The 25,158-nt window shown below is 43.3% G+C and overlaps 1 protein-coding gene across 13 annotated transcripts in view; it reads right to left on the bottom strand.

Annotated features, from left to right (window-relative positions):
- cfap54 (cilia and flagella associated protein 54) overlaps positions 1 to 25,158 on the bottom strand; it is a 482,407-nt gene that overhangs the window by 100,791 nt on the left and 356,458 nt on the right. For all 13 annotated transcript variants that reach the window (XM_072241335.1, XM_072241340.1, XM_072241339.1 and 10 more), the window contains 4 exons: positions 17,315 to 17,466; positions 14,052 to 14,234; positions 12,790 to 12,916; positions 5,938 to 6,090 (listed from right to left, as the gene is read on the bottom strand). In XM_072241335.1, coding sequence (XP_072097436.1) covers positions 5,938 to 6,090; positions 12,790 to 12,916; positions 14,052 to 14,234; positions 17,315 to 17,466 — 615 coding nt within the window. The remainder of the gene's footprint in view (positions 1 to 5,937; positions 6,091 to 12,789; positions 12,917 to 14,051; positions 14,235 to 17,314; positions 17,467 to 25,158) is intronic.

Below are 25,158 nucleotides of genomic sequence, written 5' to 3'. Positions count from 1 at the left end.
TTAGACAGGATCAACTGGCCCCCAAAACAACCATCAAAATGTAAATCACAGGTTCTAACTGCACTTAGCTTGGTGGTAAATTTAAAAACACAAACACGAGGAATTCTGCAGATGCTGGAAATTCAAGCAACACACATCAAAGTTGCTGGTGAACGCAGCAGGCCAGGCAGCATCTCTAGGAAGAGGTACAGTCGACGTTTCGGGCCGAGACCCTTCGTCAGGACTAACTGAAAGAAGAGCTAGTAAGAGATTTGAAAGTGGGAGGGGGAGGGGGATATCTGAAATGATAGGAGAAGATAGGAGGGGGAGGGATGGAGCCAAGAGGTGATTGGCAAAAGGGATATGAGAGGATCACGGGACAGGAGGCCCAGGGAGAAGGAAAAGGGGGAGGGGGAGGGAAACCCAGAGGATGGGCAAGGGGTATAGTCAGAGGGTGAACAAGGAGAGAGAGAGAGAGAGAGAAAGAATGTGTGTATATAAATAAATATGAGGTATGGGGTATGAGGAGGAGGTGGGACATTAGCGGAAGTTTGAGAAGTCAGTGTTCATGCCATCAGGTTGGAGGCTACCCAGACGGAATATAAGGTGTTGTTCCTCCAGCCTGAGTGTGGCTTCATCTTTACAGTAGAGGAGGCCGCGGACAGACATATCAGAATGGGAATGGGATGTGGAATTAAAATGTGTGTCCACTGGGAGACATGTTCCAAACCTATTCTGGTATCTGTCCGCCATTTTTCCTTCACTACACTGACGACTGCATTGGCGCTGCTTCCTGCACGCATGCTGAGCTCGTTGACTTCACTAACTTTGCTTCCATCTTTCACCCTGCCCTCAAGTTTACCTGGTCCATTTCCGACACCTCCCTCCCCTTTCTAGATCTTTCTGTCTCTATCTCTGGAGACAGCTTATCTACTGAAAGCCTACTGACTCTCACAGCTATCTGGACTATTCCTCTTCTCACCCTGTCTCTTGCAAAAATGCCATCCCCTTCTCGCAATTCCTCCGTCTCCGCCGCATCTGCTCTCAGGATGAGGCTTTTCATTCCAGGACGAGGAAGATGTCCTCCATTTTTAAAGAAAAGGGCTTCCCTTCCTCCACCATCAACTCTGCTCTCAAACGCAACTCCCCCATTTCACACACATCTGCTGTCACTCCATCCTCCCGTCACCCCACTCGGAATAGGGTTCCCCGGTCCTCACCTACTACCCCACCAGCCTCCGGGTCCAACATATTATTCTCCGTAACTTCCGCCACCTCCAATGGGATCCCATCACTAAGCACATCTTTCCCTACCCCCTCCCCCCGCTTTCCGCAGGGATCGCTCCCTACGCGACTCCCTTGTCTATTCGTCCCCCCCATCCCTCCCCACTGAACTCCCTCCTGGCACTTATCCTTGTAAGTGGAACAAGTGCTACACATGCCCTTACACTTCCTCCCTTACCACCATTCAGGGCCCCAGACAGTCCTTCCAGGTGAGGCGACACTTCACCTGTGAGTCGGCTGGGGTGATATACTGCGTCCGGTGCTCCCGATGTGGCCTTCTATATATTGGCGAGACCCGACGCAGACCGGGAGATCGTTTTGCTAAACATCTACGCTCTGTCCGCCAGAGAAAGCAGGTTCTCCCAGTGGCCACACATTTTAATTCCACATCCCATTCCCATTCTGATATGTCTGTCCACGGCCTCTTCTATTGTAAAGATGAAACCACACTCAGGTTGGAGGAACACCTTATATTCCATCTGGGTAGCCTCCAACCTGATGGCATGAACATTGACTTCTCAAACTTCCACTAATGCCCCACCTCCCCCTCATACCCCATCTGTTATTTATTTATATGCACACATTATTTCTCTCTCTCTCTTTCTCTCCTTTTTCTCCCTCTGTTCCTCTGACTATACCCCTTGCCCATCCTCTGTTTTTTTTCCCCCCTCCCCCTTTTCCTTCTCCCTGGGCCTCCTGTCCCATGATCCTTTCATATCCCTTTTGCCAATCACCTGTCCAGCTCTTGGCTCCATCCCTCCCCCTCCTGTCTTCTCCTATCATTTTGGATCTCCCCCTCCCCCTCCCACTTTCAAATCTCTTACTAGCTCTTCCTTCAGTTAGTCCTGACGAAGGGTCTCGGCCTGAAACGTCGACTGTACCTCTTCCTAGAGATGCTGCCTGGCCTGCTGCGTTCACCAGCAACTTTGATGTGGGTAGCTTGGTAGTAAAATCATATTTGAAAGGAGTAGTTTCATGAACCGTTAGCAGGACATCACCATTGGTCGCACTGTTTGCTGGTGCCATTTTGACTCTATCATGGTTCCCTAGTATGACACTTGACCTCACAATTTGCCTTGTTATGATCCTGCACTTCATTGTGTACCTGCACTGCACCTTCTCTGTATCTGTTACAGTTTTTCCTCATTGTTATTGTTATACCTTCTTCTAGCTTGATGCACTGTAATGATTTGATCTGTATGAACAGTATGCACAACAAGCCTTTCACTGTCTCAGTACATGTAACAACAATAATAAATCTTTAAGCAAACCAACAGATGTATGTGTCTCATCACAGCTACAATGAAGAAAGCAGCAGAGTGCATACATTGGATTAGAGTCACGTTTTGTATGTTTTGAGTTTAACCTAGCTCCTACACATTCAGGAATGTTTATTGGAAAACTCTTCTGTTACAAAAATATAGATATGTTATCCTGAAATAAACTGTATCAGAATCAGGTTTATTATCACTGGCATGTGTCGTGAAATTTGTTAACTTAGCAGCAGCAGTTCAATGCAATACATATTCTTGAAGAAAAAAATTAATAATAGTAACAAATAAATAAGTAAATCAATTACAGTATACGTATATTGAATAGATCAAAAATCATGCAAAAAAACAGAAATAGTATATATTAAAAAAAGTGAGGTAGTGTTCGAGGGTTCAACATCCATTTAGGAATCGGATGGCAGAGGGGAAGAAGCTGTTGCTGAATCACTGAGTGTGTGCCTTCAGGCTTCTGTACCTCCTACCTGATGGTAACAATGACAAAAGGGTATGCCCTGGGTGCTGGGGGTCCTTAATAATGGACGCTGCCTTTCTGAGACACCACTCCTTGAAGCTATCCTGGATACTTTGTAGGCTAATGCCCAAGATGGAGCTGACTAAATTTACAACACTCTGCAGTTTCTTTCAGTCCTATGCAGTAGCCACCACCTCCCCACCCCCCACGTACCAGACAGTGATGCAGCCTGTCAGAATGCTCTCCATGGTATACCTATAGAAGTTTTTGAGTGTATATGTTGATATACCAAATCTCTTCAAACTCCTAATGAAATATAGTCGCTGTCTTGCTTTCTAAATGTAAATATAATGTCCAGCTTGATTATTTCCTACAGTCAGGTATTTCATATGCACAATATCCAGGAATAACTTCCAGACAGAGCAACATGGCTGAGAGATTCAGGACCTATATGCTCAGATAAGTACCCTGCACCAGGATGGAGAAAGCAATGTTGTTGGGTTATCAGGCTGCCATGAAGGGCAGCTCTGGAAGATAACTATCCAGTGGAAGTGGAATGAAAACATGGCTGCAGGGGCCTCTGTAGTACTAGTGCCAGTTAAGCTGTACAAAAGGAGTAAAGGTTTGATGGTTGGAGAGCAGGCAGCTGAGATTATTGTGGCAACAGACTGCCTGTGGAGAATATGCATTCTTTGGGTTGTCAAGCTGCAGTTTGGAGTTGGGAGGGGATGGGATATATTCATTTGCAGGATATTCAGCTGTGTCACGAGGCAGAGAAATCAGAACTCACAAGGCTAGAGACATCCTTTGGGTACAAGAGTACCACTTGAGCTTCTCTCAGCTCCATATTCAACCATGGAACAACCTCCTCATTCAGAAATTTTGTCTGGTTTGTTCCCTGAAGTGACTGTAACATTGACTTCGGGATATTTTGTGATCATTATTTAAATGATTAGAAATCAGTTGAGAAAAACTTCTGTAAGCAACTACTATCTAACAAGCTTCCAAGTTAGGAGTGAAAATTCATAAAATTCATTCCAAACTTGACCTAGAAAATTTACAAAGAAAAATAAGAACTGAAATGAAAAACTTTAGAAAACACTTTGTACACTCGAATGCAGTTAGGTTAACATTCACCAAAATCTTGCTTTAAAATACAAACTCATAAAAGAAACCATACCTTACTCTAAATACAAGCCTGATCACATTTTAGGGTCAGAGAGCAACAGGTTATATTACGACTGATCTGTTATTACAGATAGGACAAACCATAATAACTAATCAGATATAATAATAGAGGATGTACAAGCAAGAACAACTTACTTAACAGATATAGCCCTTCTAAGCACACATAACATACAGAAATCAATAAGTGAAAAACACCAGAAAAATGCTGAATTAAAAGAAGAAATTGAAAGACTATGTCCCAATAACAATATCTACAACTGGTATCACCCCAAACTCTCTACACAATAACATTAAACAATTAGGGCTACACAGCAATATCTACATAAATCTCCAGCAAACGACAATACTAAACACCACTAGAATAGTCCAAAAGTTCCTAGCATTTGGGAAATGAGTGTGCTTGGCTAAGACTCAGGTCTTACCAGCTTGAGCTGAGAAAAAATAAAAATACAGTAATAACTTAGTCACCTTTCATATATTAAGATACAGACTCAAAATGTTTTACATAGATTGAAAAGATAAATCAATATAGTCATAAAATGGGAGACAAAATTAAAAATAAGACAAACATTATATGAAATAAATTATAAGAAGTATATAATTATTTGAAGAATAGGGGGACAGGAGGCCGACAGTCGGTGTCACTCCCCATGGAAGGACTGAGTTCGAGCTGTCGCTCTCAATGCTGATGGAAGATGTTTTCGAAATTCCTAGACATACGTGACTATTGGTGTGGACTGTTGTTTATATTGGTCTCTCTCAGTTTTTCTGTATTTTCTTTCTTGTTGCCGATTGACGGGTGGGAAAATGTTACCTTTTTTGGGTGAGGAAGGAGTTGGGAATTTTGGGGTCTAAATGGTTTTGTTTTCTTTTGAAGATGTTTTACCAAATGAGTGATCTATTAGATTTTTGTGGCGAGAGAGAGGTTGGGGATTTGATATTATTGTCGCTGTTCTTGTTCTGGGAGGGGCTTGGGGTTTAGGGGATTGATGTTTTAGCTGCTGTGTCTGGGTGGCAATCCCAGGGGTGGGAGGATGTTTGGGGTTTGCGAGTTTTGTTCCTCTTCCTTTTTTCCAGGTGGGGTTGATGTCTTTTCTTTCAACAAACTCCATGTTTTATTTTGCATTTCATGGCTCTCTGGAGAAGATGAATCTTAAAGTTGTATTCTGTGTGCATATTTTGATATAAAATGAACCTTTGATTTAAATTAAATGACATGCATAACATGCCAAATGTCTGGATATGCAGATTAGCACTGAATGCAATATTGTAAAACTTGCTTACTACATCTGAGATAGATTGCAATTAAATAAATTTTTAATACCAGACTAAATAGCTAATTTAAAAAACTATATAAATAAGTGAAAAGTAAGACTAAACAAAATATTATAAGTCTTCATTGTGAAGTTTCACTCACAACACGCTGGAGGAACTCAGCAGGTCGGGCAGCTTCCGTGGAAATGATCAGTCAATGTTTCAGGCCGAAACATTGACTTGACGAAGGGTTTCGGCCCGAAACATTGACTGATCATTTCCATGGATGCTTCCCGACCTGCTGAGTTCCTCCAGCGTGTTGTGAGTGTTGCTTTGACCCCAGCATCTGCACATTATTTTGTGTTCATTGTGAAGTCTGTTTTGGACTTTTCGTTTAGAAAAGTGAAAGTACTAAACAAATGATAAATCCAGATATTTTTAATGCAATGGTTAGTGTCAAGGCACGTTTTCACTGAGTACATATTATACCTTTCTGAAACAGGAAGTCTGCCTCTAGATCAGGTTCTCGCGATACTGCTTCTCTACAAAGCTCAAGACCTGTGCTGTACGTGGAAAGTGCTTCCTGCCACATTGATTCTCTTCTTGTGGCTGAGCATGTTGCCAGTTGTGCGGCAATATTTCCTTTAAATAAAGGGAACAAAAGACAAAATGTAAAACTCTGCGTTAAAATAAACTGTTGAACAACCTACACCAGGTAGAAAACTCTGAAATAGTGACTGTAGGATAATGGCAATGCAATTCTTTAAGGATGCATTAAAACTAGAGCACAAGTGTAAGTGAGAAAAACATTGGCTTGGCACTGTTTAGCCTTTTACCTTCAATAATGAAATTAATTGACCTATTTTAGAAGACAGAAGACTGTTGCAGTGTTCACACATTCAATTGTGAGCATTATTAAGTCATGAGCTTAGGGCAAAAGGTCAGGTACATTGTTGTATGTTGCAGTTCTGACATGGGATGCTTGAACTTTACATAGCTCTTCGCCATTAGCACGACTGTGTGAGAGAAAAGCCAGGGCTCCCCCTCTGACTGGTGATACATTGCTGCTGGTTGTGCAGTAGCTGACAGACAGCTGGTCAGGTCACTTGTCTGAGTACTACTGGTACCATGTAACCCAGTACTACCCGTCGCACGGTCGGGTGGTCGGCGACTAAATCAGCTCCCCCACCAGGATTGCCTGGTGACGAGAGTGGCTAGACACCCTGCAGGATGAAAAACAAGACCTGTCAAAGGGTGGATGAACCCTCTCAGAGGGTCAACGGCCATCTAGCAAACACGTGCCGTGAAGCGCGGAAAGGGCACCCCTTGCATCGAAGCTTGGTCTGGCCATTCACTGCAACAGAACATCCCCCAGCCGTCTTGGACCCCACCATGCCACTGGATCCGGGAGGGGATGTCGAGAGGGTGGGTCGGGACCTGTGCAACCCCCTACTCACCTAAAATCCATTCACACACACGCTGCTCCTTTCTGAGGAGTGGGGTACCCCACTAACTGACTGAAACGGACCATCATCATTCTATGGGATGGATAGCCAGAGAGAGAGCTGACAGACGGGCAGGGACAGGAAGGCAGCAATGCACTGTTTTTTTCAGACTGGGATCCAGAGATACTAGTTAATGAATTCCTGGAAGTCTTCAAGCACCATGGTCGGAAGAGCTGGCAGAAGGTTTAATCCACTAGGTCTCAACAGCATGGAAAATGTACAAAGATCACACAAGATATGTCAAGGTGAAAATTCTAATCCTTCAACCTGATCCTCAAATATCACGCAACATGCAGCAACAAACTATTTTTGGGGCAGTACGGTGGCATAGCGGTTGGCATAACACTATTACGGCACCAATGACCTGGGTTCAATTCCCACCTCCGTCTGTAGGAACTTGTAAGTTCTCCCTTCCCCTCGCGACCACATGGGTTTCCTCCAGGTACTTCAGTTTCCTCCTATATAGGTCAGTAGGTTAATTGGTCACGTGGGTCCATTGGGCCAGAACAGCCTGTAACTGTGCTGTATCTCTAAATAAGTACAAACCTACTCCTACAAATAAACATATGCAGGTAGACACCCACAAGAGCAACATTCAATTAATAAATGTCCTTTTAATGTACAAGAAGCCAGATATAGCAAACACAGTATGCTAAAACAAAAGAAACAAGTAGCTAAATCATAAACAGACGGAAGAGGAATAGGGTTATAATAGTAGAGGATTTCAATTTCTCCATTAACTAGGACTGTCCTAATGTGGAACAGAGGTGGTGGAATATTAAAAGTTCATCCAGGAGAGCTTTTTGAGCCAGTACATAGCGAGAACCATCTGAAAAAGATCAGTCCTGGACCTAATCTCGGCAAATATAGCTGGGCAGGTGGTCACAGGAGAGTATGTCACAGGTGGTGACTATAACTCCATCAGTTTGCAAGAGTAGTTATTGAAAGGAGTATAAATGGCCAGAAATTAAGGTCCTGATTTAGAGAAGGCCAATTTCATATTTCAAGCACAAGTAGACTGGGAACAACTCCTTGCAAATAGGTCTACAACTGGCAAGTGGGATGCGAATAGAATTCAGGACCAATGTGTTCCTGTAAAGGTAAAAGGAAACGATAGCAAGTCTAGGGAACTTTGGATGTTAAGCGATATGAACAGCTAGATAAAGGGAAAAAAGCAAGCATCTGAAAGGTAAAGGAAATTGAAAATACAGGTGTATATAAATTGTAGGGGGTCCAGTACATAAGTAAAATCTTCCAACGGAGGTGGGAGTAGTTGTGGAGATAGATGTTGCTAAGAGCTCAAAGGCAGAAATCAGAAGGTTGAGCATGGAGGGGTTAATGTTCTGAGATGTGTATATTTCAACGTAGGAAAGGCAGATGAGCTCAGGGCATGGATCAACACCTGGAATGATGATATTGTAGGCATTAGTGAGACTTGGTTGCAGGAGGGGCGGGACTGGCAGCCCAATATTCCGGGGTTCTGTTGTTTTAGACATGACGGAACGAGAGGGATTAAAGGGGAAAAGGTGATGTTACTAGTAGGGGAAAATGTCATGTCAGGACAGACTGAAGAACTCATCTAAGTGAGACTTTGAGTGGAATTGAGGAAAAGAAAGGTGTGATCACATTAATGGGGCTATATTATACACCACACAACAGTCTGCAGGATTTAGAGGAACAAATTTGTAGATAGATCGCAGGCTGCTGCAAGAAATATAAGTTTGTGATTATAGGTGATTTTAACTTTTCACATATTGGCTGGGACTCCCATATTGTAAAACAACTTGCTGGGATAGAGTTTGTCAAATGTGTTCAGGAAAGTTTCCTTAATCAGTACATAGAAGTCCCAATGAGAGAGTGTGCAGTACTCAATCTCCTATTAGAGAATAATCCAGCATATTATCCTCCACAACTTCCGCCACCTTCAACAGGACCCCACCACTAAGCACAAATTTCTCTCTCCACCCCTCTCTGCTTTCCACAGAGATCGCTCCCTCCGCGACTCCCTTATCCGCACATCCATCCCCACTGATCTCCCACCCGGCACTTATCCCTGTAAGCGTAAGTGCTACACCTGTCCCTACACCTCCTCTCTTGCCACCATTCAGGGCCCCAAACAGTCCTTCCAGGTGAGGCAACACTTCACTTGTGAGTCTGTTGGGGTCATCTATTGCATCCGGTGCTCCCGGTGTGGCCTCCTCTACATCAGTGAAACCCAACGCAGATTGGGGGACCGCTTCATCGAGCACCTCCGCTCCGTCCGCCACAACAGACAGGATCTCCTGGTTGCCACCCACTTCAACTCTGCTTCCCATTCCCATTCAGATATGTCCATACATGGCCTCTTCTACTGCCATGATGAGGCTAAACTCAGGTTGGAGGAGCAACACCTTATATACCGTCTAGGTAGTCTCCAGCCCCTTGGTATGAACATAGAATTCTCCAACTTCCGGTAATTCCCTCCCTCTCCCTTCCTCTATCCCTATTTCACTCTGCCCCCTCCCCCAGCTGCCTATCACCTCCCTCATGGTTCCGCCTCCTTCTTCTACTACCCATTGTTTTCCTGCCTATGACGTCCCTGCTTCCCCTACCCCACCCCTTTGTCTTTCAAATTACTGGTCTTGCAACTGAACCTACAAGCATTCTTCAAATCCTTCCCCCTCCTTCTTTGTTCAGTCCTAACGAAGGGTTCTGGCCCGAAACGTCGACTCATCATTTCCGTTGATGCTGCCCGACCTGCCGTTCCTCCAGCGTGTTGTGAGTGTTGCTTTGATCCCAGCATCTGCAGATTATTTTGTGTTTAGGGAATGAGACAGAGCAGGTGACAGAAGTTTGTGCGGGGGAACACTTTGCATCTTGGATTGAGATTCTAAATTGGAGAAATGCCAATTTTGATGGTATCAGAAAGGATCTGGCAAGTCTGCTTTGGGACAGGCTGTTTTATGGCAAAGGTGTACTTGGCAAGTGGGAGGCCTTCAAAAGTGAAATTCTGAGAGTGTAAGGTTGTATGCACCCGTCAGAATAAAAGGCCAGGATAACAGGTTTAGGGATCCTTGGTTTTCAAGAGACATTGATGTCCTGGTTAAGATACAAAAGGAGGTGCATAGCAGGTACATGCAGTGAGGAACAAATGAGGCTGTTGAGGAGTATAAGAAATGCAGGAGAACACAATAAAGAAATCAGGAAGGCTAAAAGAAGGCACAAGGTTGCTCTAGCAGGCAAAGTGAAGGAGAATCCTAAGGGCTACTACAGATATGTTCAGAGCAAAATGAATGCAAGGGACAAAATTGGTCCTCTGGAAGATCAGAATGGTAATCTATGTGTGGAGCCAAAAGAGACGGGGGAGATCTTATATCGATTTTTTGCAACTGCCTTTCTCAGGAGATGGGCACAGAGTCTATAGAAGTGAGGCAAAGCTGCAACAAGGTCATGGACCCTATACAGATTACAGAGGAGGAAGTATTCACTGTCTTGTGGCAAATTAGGGTGGAAAAATCCCCAGGGTCTCACAAGGTATTCCCTCAGACCAAATGGGAGGCAAGTGCAGAAATTGCACGGGCCCTAGCAGAGATATTTAAATCATCCTAGCACCATGTGAGGTATTGGAGGATTGGAGGATAGCCAATGTTGTTCTGCTGTTTAAGAAAGGCTCAAAGGGTAAACCAGGAAATTATAGGTCAGTGAGTCTGGCATTAGTAGTGGGAAACTTATTGGAAGGTAGTTTAACGAACCAGATATATCAGTATTTGGATGGACAGGAACTGATTAGTGATAGTCTGCATGGCTTTGTGCATGGTAGGTTGTGTCTAACCAATCTTTTTTCAAGGAGTTTTTCAAGGAAGTTACCAAGAAAGGTGATAAAGGCAAGGCTGTGGATATTGCCTACAAACATTTGACAAGGTCTTGCATGGGAGGTTGGTCAAGAAGGTTCAGTCACTTGGCATTCAAGATGAGGTAGTTAACTGGATTAGACATTGGCTTTGTGGGAGAAACCAGAGAGTGGCAGTAGATAGCTGACTCTCTGGAGGCCTGTGACTAGTGGTGTGCCACAGGGATCGGTGGTGAGTCCATTATTGTTTGTCAGCTAAATCAATGATCTGGACAATAATGTAGTTAACTGGATCAGCAAATTTGCCAATGATACTAAGATGGGGTTGTACTGGACTATCTAAGCTTACAGTGGGTTCTGGACCAGCTGAAAAATGGAAGATGGAATTTAATGCAGACAAGTGTGAGGTGTTGCACTTTGGGATATCCAACCAGGGTAGGTCTTACACAGTGAGCGGTAGGGCACTGAGGAGTGTGGTAGAACAAAGGGATCAGGGAATACAGATCCATAATTTGTTGAAAATGCTGTTACAGTTAGATAGGGTCATAAAGAAAGCTTTTGGCACATTGGCCTTCATAGATTGAAGTAGAGTACAAGAGTTGGGATGTTATGTTGACGCTGAATAAGATGTAGGTGAGGCCTAATTTGGAGTATTGTGTGCAGTTCCGGTCACCTACCTACAAGAACAAGGTAAATAAGATTGCAAGAGTACAGAGAAAATATAAAGGATATTGTGGGACTGGAGAACCTTAATTATAAAGAAGGATTAAACAGGTTAGAACTTTATTCCCTAGAACGTATAAGATTGAGGGGAGATTTAATAGAGGTGTACAAAATTACAAGGGGTATAGATAGGGTAAATGCAAGCAGGCTTTTTCCACTGAGGTTGGGTAAGACTATAACTAGAGATCTTGAGTTAAGGGTGAAAGGTGAAATGTTTAAGGTGAGAGTGTAGTGTGAGCTGCCAGAGCAAGTTGATGTGATTTTGATATCAACATTTAAGAGAAGTTTGGACAGGTACATGGATAGGAGGCGTATGGAGGACAATGGTCCGGACGCAGGTTCATGGGACTGGACAGATTAAATGGTTCAGCACAGACTAAGTGGGCTGAAGTACCCGTTTCTGTGATGTGGTTTTCTATGACTCTATGACCCTAAAAGCCAGCAGGGCAAAGAGGGAGATATCACTAATGAACAGGATTGAGGGCACAGTGTGTGAACTCCAGCACTGGCTGGAATGCTGCTCTTTTGTATGTCCCACTACCAGATTCAGAATGTCCGCTCACTATTTCTGATCATTGGAATTTCCTCACAATACCTATATACATTGCTTCTGTCAGGTGTATCTTAAAAAAAACTCTCAGCATGCTCAAAGAATCATAATTTCATAGAGCCATGGCCCCTCAGCAGAGTCTGCACTGACCATCGAGCATTCATTGATTCTAATCCTATACTGTTCTCATTTTAGTTTACTATGTTAGCTCCCAATGTTTTCTTTCCACCTCTCACTACTCCAAGCCTTCAGTTCCCTTTTGTACATCAACAAGAGGTGTGTTACAACCAGAAACACTGCTGCCTTGCCTCTTCAGACACATCGATTTATTCCTGAGCTTGGGTGCTGTGTGTGAGTGTGGAGTTAGCTCATTCTCTCTGATTGCTACTCCAGCTTCCTCCTATATCCCCAGTATGTGCAGGTTGGTAAGGTAAGATTATGTAAATTACCCCTCCATATACTGTACATAGGTAGCAGGTGAATAAAGTGGTGGGGGGAGTTAGAAGGGGAGGCAAGAGGAAAAATGTGGTTCATGTAGATGAGAGCTTGATGGTCAGTACAGATGGGCTGGGGCAGGGGGTGTGTTTGTGTGTGGTACAACTGTGGATTTATCAGGTGTTCCTCATGAGCTCTGCCATTGCTGTTAGCAATTCTAAATGTTAAGCTATGTCAGAAATAGTAAAGTAATCATTTCACTTCCAGAAAGAAACAGAAATTTTAATGAAATCACTTACCTAATTGTAGTTTAATTTTTGCAATCAGAATAATATGTGGAAGATAAATATTTTTCAATGGGACTGCCAGACAGGAATAAATATCCCCATCAGACTTATGCTTTGCAGTTTCACCCAGTAAAACAAGCTGCACACAAAATACAAACAGGCCACTTTAGTTTATCCCATAGTAGAAGTACCTCAGTGTAGGTACTTATTTTCCAAATAAGAAAAGTACTTAAATTTACATCATGCACAGATAAATTAAAATACTTTACAATGTTTTTTTTAACAACACAAGGTAGCTTTTTGAGCAAACTAGTTTATGCTGGTAGCTGTATTTAACATAACCAGCTTCTCACCCATTTCACCTAATCCTATCTACACATCCTTCCTCTTTCTTTTCTCTTTCTTTCTTCAGTGTAGCTATGTATTTGCAACCCAGCCATGTGCAAATTCAGTAACTTTCCTATCATTTATCCAAATAAATAAATTTCTTCTGCATCCCATACTGGACTCCTGGGAGGCTATCCTATATCCTATATTTATAGCCCATGCTGATTGACTCCTCAGAACTGGAAATGTGTCTGCCACAAACATCCTATAAAATACCTCTGTTGTTTTAAATATCTCATTTCAACTGTGCTTGTTGAGAATTGAGTCCCAGCCTGTTCAATCTTTCTTTACAGTTGGGTTCTTTAACCTGTTATAAATTTATCTTGCAACTTCCCTGATGCATTTCTATTCTTTCTGTAATATATAAATCAAATCTGCACACAGAACAAAATAACAAATATGCCACATATGTTTTGGTAATTCACTTCTAAGTTAAACTTTGCTGTTTTCCACAACTTTTAGGAATTTGCCAACACTTTTATTAGTTTTGCCTAGATATTTTGTCTAAAAACTTTTCTAAAGTATTGAAAAAAATCTCTTGCAGTCAATCTTAACACTATCAGCAATATCCTTCCCAACCTGCATTTCTGGAGATGTACAAATATACATTAGTTCGAAGTCCATGCACAAGGCAAGAAACTTCCTAACTGTTCTCTGAAACATGCTACTGGAAGGATGGTCTGCCTCCTACTTCAACGTTGCTGGGATTTTGAATTCAGCTTTGAGGAGTTGTGGGATTTTGCTTTAGATTTTGTGGGGTACATCATGACAACAATGTCTAACAACATTCTGACAATATTGGTCAGCACATTTGCTAGTTCTGTGCAATTAATAACACAGAACTCCTGACAAGAAGACTAGACATAGAAATATTTAAAATTGGCTACCTGGTCAAGAATTAAAGTCTGGACTGAGAGACAAATGTTCATCTTCTCCTGCATGACAGCACTTTCTACAGTGCATATCCATTCCACTGTATTTAAGTCAGTCAACTGAAGCATGGCTTTGACAAGAACCAGATGAGCACTGGATGAATTAAACTGTCTTTGAGTCAGTAAGTCAACTATATTCTGTTTAGGAGTAAAACACACAAAAATATTTTAAAAAGCCATAAAAATGGGACAAAAGTATAAATCCAGCAGGGTAAAATCTTAAACAAGAGAAAATCAGCAGATGCTAGAAATCAAAGTAATACAAATAATGTAGGAGGAACTCAGGAGTCCTGATGAAGGGTTGTAGCCCAAAACATTGACTATTTACTCTTTTCCATAGATGCTGTCTGGCCTGCAGGGTAAAATCTTAGAAATGTCAATATTTTGCTGGGAAATTGAGTGAGAGCAATTCACACATTGCGCCAGTTAATGGTCCTGGTGCAGAGAACAGAGTACAAGAATGAAATGTGGAAATATAAATCCAACTAGACGCTTACATTCATGCAATTTTAACACAAGCAGTTAAAAATGAGTATGCCCCTCAGCCTATTTAATTCACAGCCCACAACCTTTCGGAGACTAAATTAAGAATTCTCTAAATTCTCGAGAGTTTTGTGATTAGTCCGTATTTATTGCCTACAACACCTGCTTTCTGTTGCCTGTGCACATTTTTGAGACTGTACATCTTAGTAGAAGGCCAAAATCATCACATTAAGCCACTGAAATCATCCTGGAGTTGGCAGAACTACAGGAGGTAATGCCTTAAGAAGGCAGCATCCATCATCGAGGAGCCCACCATCCAGGCCGTGCCATTTTGTTGCAGCTACCTTTGGGCAGGAGGTACAGGAGCTTGAAGTTCCGCACCACCAAGTTCAAGAAAAGTTACTTCTTTTCAACCATTTGCTTTTTGAGCCAGACTGCACAAACTTAATTACTACAGATTAGCAACACTATTAACAATTTGGTCAGTTTGCACTAAACGGGTTTTTGTCTTTCCTTTTGTTTTAAATGTGTTTTTTCTTGTAAAAGTATGTATAATTTATGTTTACATTATGCTTTTCTCGCTGTCACGTGCCTATGATGCTGCTGCAGGTATGATTTTCATTATACCTGTGCACGTGTGTACTTGTACAGATGTCAATAAACTCAACCTGGGAAATGGTGAAGTCTCTATACAAGAGAACAAGCTCTATGACTTTGACATTTTTCACTGTGAATGCAGGCAGTTGGTGTCATGAGTGTCAATAACCTGGATGTAGTATGGCAGCACATAGTCAACATCCATAAAATCCACATCCCATTATCTGCACCACCTGGCTCACACAATACTGAGAGAAAGTTCACCAGCAGTCATTAGACATGCACAGAAAAGCTTTAAATCTACCTTATTCTCACAGAACTTATGGAAACTCACCCAAATATCACAGCTTGCACATGTAACAATTTCGACCATAACAGGTCATCTCCCAAAGACCTTCAGGGGCATACACTGATACACTTCCCTCTCTCTTGCAAAACAAAGTGGTACAAAATCATAGGCTGCAGCAACCAACTCTCAGGCAAGTGGCTGCCTAACCTGATGTATGATGTCTGGTGGAAACAGCGTTTACAATCATTGGCATGGGCATTGTTGATATTGTGACCAGTGTCAGGAAGATAAGGACATCATATAACTAATCCCCTTTCTCACATCCCACCTTATCAAAATGTCACAATTTCTTCTGAGTTACAAACTCTAAATCACACTGCCCTTATTTCCCCAGTTGTCCTTACAATAACACCAGCCTTGTGCCTTTATCCTTTCAGATAACCTGGAACTCCAATCTAGTCAAAGGATGCAAGAACAATGAGAAAAGAATGATAAGGATTACAAATGCCCTTCTATCAGCACAGATGTTGGCAATGCAAATCCTTTCCAAAGGATGAGACCACCCTCATGGAGGAGGAGCAACACATTGTATTCTCTCTTGGTAGCCTCCAACCTGATGGCATGAATATTAATACCTCCTTCCTCTCCCCTCTTCTTCTGTTCTCCAGTCTAGCCTCTTAAGTTTTCTAACCTGCCTATCACCTCACCTGGTACCCCTCCTCCCTCCCTTTATCCTATGGTACACTCTCCTCTCCTATCAATTTCTTCCTCTCCAGCCCATTATCATTCCTACATCTGGCTTTACGTATCACCTTTTAGCTATCCTCCTTCCCCTCCTCCCACCTTTTTATTCTGCTATCATCCCTTTTCCTTTCCAGTCCTGATGCAGGGTCTCAACCTGAAACGTCAACTGTTCACTCTTTTCCATAGATGCTGCCTGACTTGCTGAATTCCTCCAGCATTTTACATAGAAACATAGAAAATAGGTGCAGGAGTAGGCTATTTGGCCCTTCGAGCCTGCACCGCCATCCAGTATGATCATGGCTGATCATCCAACTCAGAACCCCGTACCAGCCTTCCTGCCATACCCCTGATCCCTTTAGCCACAAGGGCCATATCTAACTCCCTCATTTTTTGTGTATTACTTTGATTTCCAGCATCTTCAGATTTTCCCTTGTTTGTGTTCCTCTTGCTTAATTCACCATCATTACCTCAAATTAATAAATATCTGTTTCTGATTAATTTATAGGGAGTATCAGGTGTCCAGGGAGGGGCAGCACTTCTGGTGAAGGGGCTTGTCCCGTCCATTCTGGCGCAGCTCACACACCTTTGCTCCCCACCAGACACTCAGCTCTCACCCACGGCTCCAAGTAGCTGTTTGCATGTGACAGTGGCCACACTTCAGTATACCACTTCGACAGGTGGGCTAAACCAGGCGAGGGAAGCCAGTGGGCCTTATACCCTGGTGAGTTAGGGATATGTCTGTCCTGGCATGTGAAGTCAGCTCCAGGGACTATAGAGAGATCCAATAGCCAGGAAGGTGGTTCTGAAACACTCCTAGGAGAGCAAAGGGCATGACGAGGCACAGAAGTAATCGTGGTCATCCACTGCAATCAAGGAGGACACCAGTTGTGATGAGTACTCGTACCACCGGACCCAGACTTCCAAGATCAAGAGAGTGGAACTACCACAGTGCAATGGCTTTTCTACTTTAAGAACTCTCCCATACATGCTTCCTGTCATCATCGGACATGATGGACGCAACCATCAATGATCAATTTCTGATCTCAAGGAAGAAGCATAAAATGTGAAACTCCTTCTGCAGATAAAATCTAAGTTACCACCTTACCTGCAAATATGTCCTGTGATCCTTAATATGCCCTAGTTGGAAATCCAGCAGAACTTCCTGCAGCATAAACTCAGCCTGTGTTTCAACATCACCATAGTCTTTTGCTTCTTTTATCCCTTCTTCACAGAGCAGAGAGGTATCCAGAAAACACTCTATTAAAAAGAGTCATATTTCCTTAGAGTTAAAATGCTGATTTTCAACATTTCCAATTTTTTTTCAAATTTCAAGATGTGTAATAATCAACACTGATAGCATAAGATGCAATCACAAGATTAAAAATTTCTCTCAACTATAACACATGATTTTTTAAATGATACAGGTTCATTTACTATGAAGTATAAAAGGGTTAGGAAGAAATCACTATGATCTTATTAGAGGTAACTGAAGGTATAAAAAGTTTGTCAGCCACCCACCCTCTCTTTCAGAATTCTCAATCATTTGTCACCAATGCAACATTTCCCCTCCATTCTTAACAAAGACTGAGGGATGTGTGGTCCCATTCCATGATGCCAGCTGTCTTAATCTTGCATAAGCTCCACTAGCACTACTCAAGCTGGTCTCCGAGCCGATGTCTGCTTTTGGGGAGAGAAGGGAAAGTGACCTAAGGGTGATATTGTCAACTTTTATGGAGGGCTGGAAAAATGGCTGGTCGGATGATGGCAGCTGTAGGACCTATGTCAACTTTTATGGAGGGCTGGAAAAATGGCTGGTCGGATGATGGCAGCTGTAGGACCTATGTGTTTATATATTCAAAACAAGACCCAGGGCACTATATACCTTGGCAAAGGTATTCAGGATACCCTGGAGGTGCTGCAATGGTGTTGTCGTCTGCCTGCTGAAGCTCCATGGTAGTGGTGGCCTTAAGCCAGTTAAAGTTGAAAAGGTTGTTGTCCATACTATACAAGATTGGGGTTCCATGTGGCAGGTGAATGAGGTGAAAGATTGAAGCAATAAAGATGGCAAATAGGGTGAGTGCAATGATTTAGCCTTGCTTGACCTTTGTCTTGACAGTGAAGTTTTCTATACAATGAATATATAGACTGGACAACACAATGAGTAAAAGAAACCCTTTTTTTATTTTTCTGCTTCTTATATTTTATTTCTTATAAAAGAATATATTTTTGGATTTCAGTCAGTGCAAAATACTTAGTGGCTTTCCCTCCCAAACCTGAGAGTGCTCATGGCAGTCTACCATGAGCTCACTGTGAGCATTGCATGCTGCAATCTACTTGACTCACGGTCTTGGAATTTAAACTGTCACGTACCCTGTGGCAGGTTAACAAACCAGCAGAAATGGAAAACACTTTGGAGTCCGGTATTGCTATTAACTAATGATATTTATTAGTAACTACGCAATACAGTAAAATAAATGCAGATAAATCAAACTGGTTAGCAATGATTATATATCAGTAAGTGTGGAAATATATGAAAACCAAGCTTCTTCAAGTCTAGGGGTAAATAGATAGTCTTACGATAATGAGTAAAGTTTAGTTCAGTTTGTGGTATTGAGTTGAGTAGTGATGGAGAGAGAGAGAGGGAGAGATTTGAGTCTTCAGATGAGCTGACGCCGTCGATCTTCTCGTTGTCCTCCGAAATCCTTTAAAAGTCACTGACTGTGACTTCAACAAAGGGGACCGTTCTTCTGTGGTGGAATCATCAACCCAGGCAAGAGTTGGACACATGGACAACTCCCCACCGGTCACTCCCTTTCCTCACTGCAAGAGCCACTGATCAATCCACCTGATCAATCCTCCAAAAACCCACTTTTTCTGTGGGCACAACAAAGCTCATTCAGTGTCCAAAAACATGTGTTGCAGGTCTATCCTCTGACCTTCTACTTATCTCACCATACTGAGTACCAACTGTCTTTCAAATAACTCCTCCTTTCTTTGTCTATGTAAGAATGTACAAGCAGGCAATGTCCTTGGGAAGTATAACCACGCTCCAGAGAAACCATAACATCGATTATCCATCAAATAACGCCGCCCTCGGTCACCATAGTGACTTACGAGCTGCTCGGTGCCCTCTCTCTCCAAACTCAGCAGAAATCCAAAAGTTAGTCTCAGTTCCTCCTCGTGCCTTAAAGTGATAGTCCACAGGAAATATGAACCTTAGGGGTTCATAACACCATCTCAAAGCAGTCTTCGTCTCTCTCTCTCTCTCTTTCTTTCTCTCTTTAACAAGGTGTCTGTTGTACAGCACCTCTCTCTCTCTTTTCAAAAGCATAGTTCATAGGAGTAATCGAGCACAGCTTATAGGGGTAATTTAGGACCTGTCACAAAACCAGCAGCACTGAAAAGAGTTGAGCAGTCACAATACAATAACAGCATCAGATCAAAGATGTTCATCTTTAAGCACATATTTTCTGTTCTCTGTGTGTGTGTCTGATTCAGTAAATGTGTTGTTTCATTATAATCATTCTCTGTACATCTACTTTCCAGTCAAGATTGTGCCTGTGTACAAAGCTATCTTGGTCCACATCAACTAGATAGATCATGAAACCATATATTTCACTTCTTTTATGTCCTTTACATTTGTTTTTTGTCTTGGATGTGATTCTGGAACTATTGGAGCATGTGATTTGATATCTGGAGATCATTTGGGTGTTCCAGAGCTCATTCCAAAGGAATTCAGAAAGGCAGAGGCAGTGTGCCTTTCGGAGAGGGTTCCGAAAGGTGGAGGCACTGTGCGCAAACCTCAAAGCAGGCAGGCTACAAGACAGTGCGCGAGCCCATATTCAACTCTATTTTGCCTCTATTGTTCACCGGTTAAAGCGAAGAGGGAGATTGAAACATCGAGGCAAATGCAGAAATTTGGAGATTGCTTGGGTGTTACAGCATTCTGCACTCTCCAAGGTGACTCCGGGAGGCAGAGGCAACATGCAGAATTCTCATGGTGAGAAGGCTGAGGGATGGGGCACAAGCCAATGTTTGACACAATTTCAGTGATTAAAGCTTCCATTGTTCACTGATTAAAGTGACGAGGAGACTGGAGATTGAAACCTCGGAGCGAATGCGGAGGGTGAGCACCAGCTGCCTGCCTTTTGATCGCTACGTTATCAGAGAGGGGAGAGCCTGCTGATGTGATGGAGGACGTTGGCCGGGTTTTTGCATTTTGGATGTGGACCTGGACTATAGACTTTTTTGGGTCTTATAGTTTTTTGGATTTTGTGTTTTGCACCTAATCTTTTTGTTTTTTTTTCAGGTGTATTAGGGGGTTGATGTGCCTGCTCCATTTTGTTCATTTCTTTGTGCAGGAGAAGGGGTTTGCGGGTTGATGTGCCTGTTCCATTTTTGTTCTTGTTTTGAGCGGGAAGGTGGATTTTGAGGTTGATGACCATGCTGCTTTTGTTTACTTTCTTGTTTTCATGGCTATGTGAAGAGAATAACTTCAGAGTTGTATACTTCGATAATAAATGAACCTTTGAACCTTGTCAAGGAATTTTTTTCACATGGCATGCCATTTTCAGCATTACAAATTTCAATGTTGACCTTCTCTGAGTGACCTGTGATTGCACTCTAATTTTTGCCTGAATTTTCCCAGCCCAGAAATTAACCCAGGCATTTCCTACTGTGAACCATACTTGAGTTATTGATATCTTAGAAACACAGAAAACCTACAGCATTATACAGGCTCTTTGGACCACGATGCTGTGCCGCAAATGTACTTACTTTAGAAATTACCCAGGGTTACCCATAGCCCTCTATTTTTCTAAGCTCCAAGTACCTATCCAGGAGTCTCTTAAAAGACCCTATCGTATCCGCCTCCACCAGTCACCGGCAGCCCATTCCACACACTCACCACTTTCTCCGTAAAAAACTTACCCCTGAGGTTCCCCCTGTACCTACTTCCAAGCACCTTGAAACTATGCCCTCTCGTGTTAGCATTTCAGCCTGAGGAAAAAGCCTCTGTCTATCTACATGATCAATGCCTCTCATCATCTTGTACACCTCTATCAAGTCACCTCTCATACTCTGTCACTCCAAGGAGAAAAGGCCAAGTTCATTCAACCTACTCTTGTAAGGCATGCTCGCCAATCGAGCCAACATCCTTGTAAATCTCCTCTGTACCTTTTCTATAGTTTCAACATCCTTCCCGTAGTGAGGTGACCAGAACTGAGCACAGGACCGAAGTAGAGTCTGACCAGGGTCCTATATATCTGTAGTACTACTTCTCGGCTCCTAAACTCAATCCCATGATTGATGAAGGCCAATGCACCGTATGCCTTCTTAACCACACATTCAACCTGCGCAGTAGCTTTGAGTGTCCTATGGACTTGGACCCCAAGATCCCTCTGATCCTCCACAATGCCAAGAGTCTTACCATTAATACTATATTCTGTCATCATATTCAACCTGCCAACATGAACCACCTCACACTTATCTGGGTTGAACTCCACCTGCCACTTCTCAGCCCAGTTTTGCATCCTATCAATGTCCCGCTGTAACCTCTGACAGCCCTCCACATTATCCACAACACCCCCAACCTTTGTGTCATCAGCAGACTTACTAACTCATCCCTCCACTTCCTTATCCTGGTCATTTATAAAAATCGCAAAGACAAGGGGTCCCAGAACAGATTCCTGAGGCACACCACTGGTCACCAACCTCCATGCAGAATATGATCCATCTACAACCACTCTTTGTCTTCTGTGGGCAAGCCAATTCTGCATCTACAAAACAATGTTCTATTGAATCCCATGCCTGCTTAGTTTCTCAATAAACCTTGCATGGGGTATCTTACCAAATGCCTTGCTGAAATTGATATACACTACATCTACTGCTCTTCCTTCATCGATCTGTTTAGTCACATCCTCAAAAAAATTTAATCAGGCTTGTAAGGCTTAACCTGCCTTTGATAAAGGCATGCTGATTGTTCCTAATCATATTAAGCATCTCCAAATGTCCTGCCTCTTAGGTCCTTCTCCATCAACTTACCAACCACTGAAGTAAGACTCACTGGACTATAATTTCCTGGGCTATCTCTACTCCCTTTCTTGAATAAGGGAACAACATCTGCAACCCTCCAATCCTCCGGAACCTCTCTCATTCCCATTAATGATGCAAAGATCATTGCCAGACGCTCAGCATTCTCCTCCCTTGCCTCCCACAGTAGCCTGGAGTATATCTTGTCCAGTCCCGGTGACTTTTCCAACTTGATGCTTTCCAAAAGCACCAACACATCCTCTTTCTACATGTCTATATGCTCAAGTTTTTCAGTCCACTGTAAGTCATCCCTACAATCGTCAAGGTCCTTTTCCATAGTGAATACTGAAGCGAAGTATTCATTAAGTACCTCCGCTATCTCCTTTGGTTCCATACACACTTTTCCACTGTCACACTTGATTGGTCCTATTCTCTCATGTCTTATCCTTTTGCTCTCTGTAGACTGCCTTGGGGTTTTCCTTAATCCTGCTCGACAAGTCCTTCTCATGGCCCTTTCTGGTTCTCCTAATTTCATTTTTGAGCTCCTTCCTGTTAGTCTTATAATTAACCCATAGGTTGCACAGAGGAGAACAAGGTAACATCAAGGTAATCAGACCGGAAATGGGTGATCGAAACAGAAAATTGCTTAGCAATGCTACATTATGCACAGCAGTTGATATTAAAGGGCTCTTCCCATGTTCTGATCCACTTCCTGCAGTCTGCTGCATAATTCTTCTGACTCTGGATCCTGCTACAACTAACCACAGAGATTTGATTGTCTCTCTAAGTGAGCAGCATGTGCTGGAGCTGCAGTACAAGTGTTGGTGGCAGAGAGGAAGTAGCCACAGACTGCAAAGGTGGTGTGTTTTCACCTACTGATTCTATTCTCCCACTTCAGCCCTCCCACTAAGAGAGTACATTCAGCTTTTTGCCTTGCTGAGGCACACCGTCTCTGGAAGATAGACATTTCACATTCAATGTTGATCTGCTAACTACTGTAGTCACAGCTTTGGCCCTTTGCATACCTGGACTGCTCTGTGTAAAGAGGTGAAGGTCACTATCACCCAGAACACCCACACATCTGGTGACCAAGAGATATCCCACAGAAACAAAGATGGTGATAGGAATATTAGGGAAAACTAATACATACAGTACAAATCTGAAACTGTCAACACCATGGTGATCATCAACCCGAAACATTAACGTAGGTTCCTTTCTCCAGAATTTTCTGTTTTTATTTCACATTTCCAGCATTTGAGGCATTTTACTTTTGAAACCCTGGAAATATATCAACTTTGGCAGGTGACCTGATAATGTAGATCACAGCCTGAGTTTGGAAGTTCTTCACACAAAAAAAAACTAGAGAAGCAAAGTAGGAAGAAGACTATTCACGGACCATCTCACTTTGGACCTGAATGGTCATGGCCAATAGTCTCACTATTTGCAAGAAATGGGATCAGCTTGTATGCATATGAACCAACCAATAGGTTGGTTGTTGCAGAAACAACATAGATGTTCAATTACTGTCAGTAGAATGATTACCCACTGATAACTGAAGTTAATTCATCAGCAATGAATCAGGACCAGGATGAGGGATGTTTACCATTGGATGGTATGAAGCAATTTGCAGCAAAAGATACTCTAGTCCATCTATCATGTGACTCATTAAAAAAATATTGTGACACTCTGGGCAAGCGTGGTTGACAGCTCGCCCCTGCATTTCTGATGACCAGCACTGTTAATTATTCTTGTGTTAAAATGCTTTTGTGGGATTATGGTGGGAAGTTCCAGTTCATTTATTGTTACATTTTAGCTTGGATTATACAGTTATTCGCCTGTGAATTTGTGGGTCACCCTAACTGTAACCAGGGTGTGTGATGGTCACCTCCCCCGTCTGGGTTCACCCTCCGGGTCATGGTGCCCAGTCTGTTTTATGGTTATCACAATAAAACGGTTGTTGAGTTAACGAGCTTCCTCCTCTGTCATTATGGACTAAATCGCTCGCCACATTGGTATTAGGAGTGGGATGCGAGATTGACGACGATATTGAAGAGTTAGTACATCCGATAGAGTGTTTTAAGACGAGGGACCGAGCAGTATATCTCCCTTGTACCCACGGGAAGGGCTCATGAAGATGAGACCCTGGGGGGAAGACCTGGGAATCGAGCAGGAAGCCCCGACGGAGCGAGCGTACTCAGGCTCCCCAACCCAGGGGGCAGAGCGGAGCGCATCACTCGCCTCCGTCGCGACCTGCACCGGAGAACTCAGGACGCCATAGCCATGGGAGGACGGGCACCATGGCAAACGCCGTCAGAGCAACAGGATGATCAAAGGGCCTCGAGAATTTGCGCCTCAAGGTCTACCCCGAAGTTCCCCAGTTACGATGGTACCAGCCGCCTGGAGCCTTACCTGGCGCAAGTCAAACTTGCCACGAGGTGCAACGGGTGGAGCCCTACCGAGACGGTGGTGCACCTTGCTCTGGCACTGGAATGAGATGCCCTGCGGGCTCTCCTCGATCTAACGCCGGCAGAGCTGCATGACTACAGGGCTCCCGTAGTGGGGCTGGAGGGCGTTTCGAGCAGAGGCCGTTGGTGGAAGAAATGAGGGAAGAAATGTGCAGCAGACGGTGCCATTTGGGAGAAAGCCTGAGGGCATTAGCAGCGGATCTCCACCACGGTGCTTGGCATGGCTACCCCGAGTTCCCTCCCGCTGCACAGGAAGAGCTTGTCATCCACGCCTTTGTGAAGGCGCTGACGCCGAAGCACCTTCGGCAGTATGTTCACCTGACATCACCGTCATGGCTGGACGAGGTAGAGAGGGCAGAAGCAATTTTAGCTCCTCAAAATGTTCCGGCATCGCCCCACACACAGCAAGCCCGGGCTTGTGTCACCGATCGTGAGGAGGAGCGTGTGAGACAGG

This window comes from Mobula birostris, chromosome 23, assembly GCF_030028105.1.
Source record: "Mobula birostris isolate sMobBir1 chromosome 23, sMobBir1.hap1, whole genome shotgun sequence".
Lineage (NCBI taxonomy): Eukaryota > Metazoa > Chordata > Chondrichthyes > Myliobatiformes > Myliobatidae > Mobula > Mobula birostris.
Note: the sequence above shows the minus strand (reverse complement) of the source record. Positions and strands in the feature narration are given on the sequence as shown.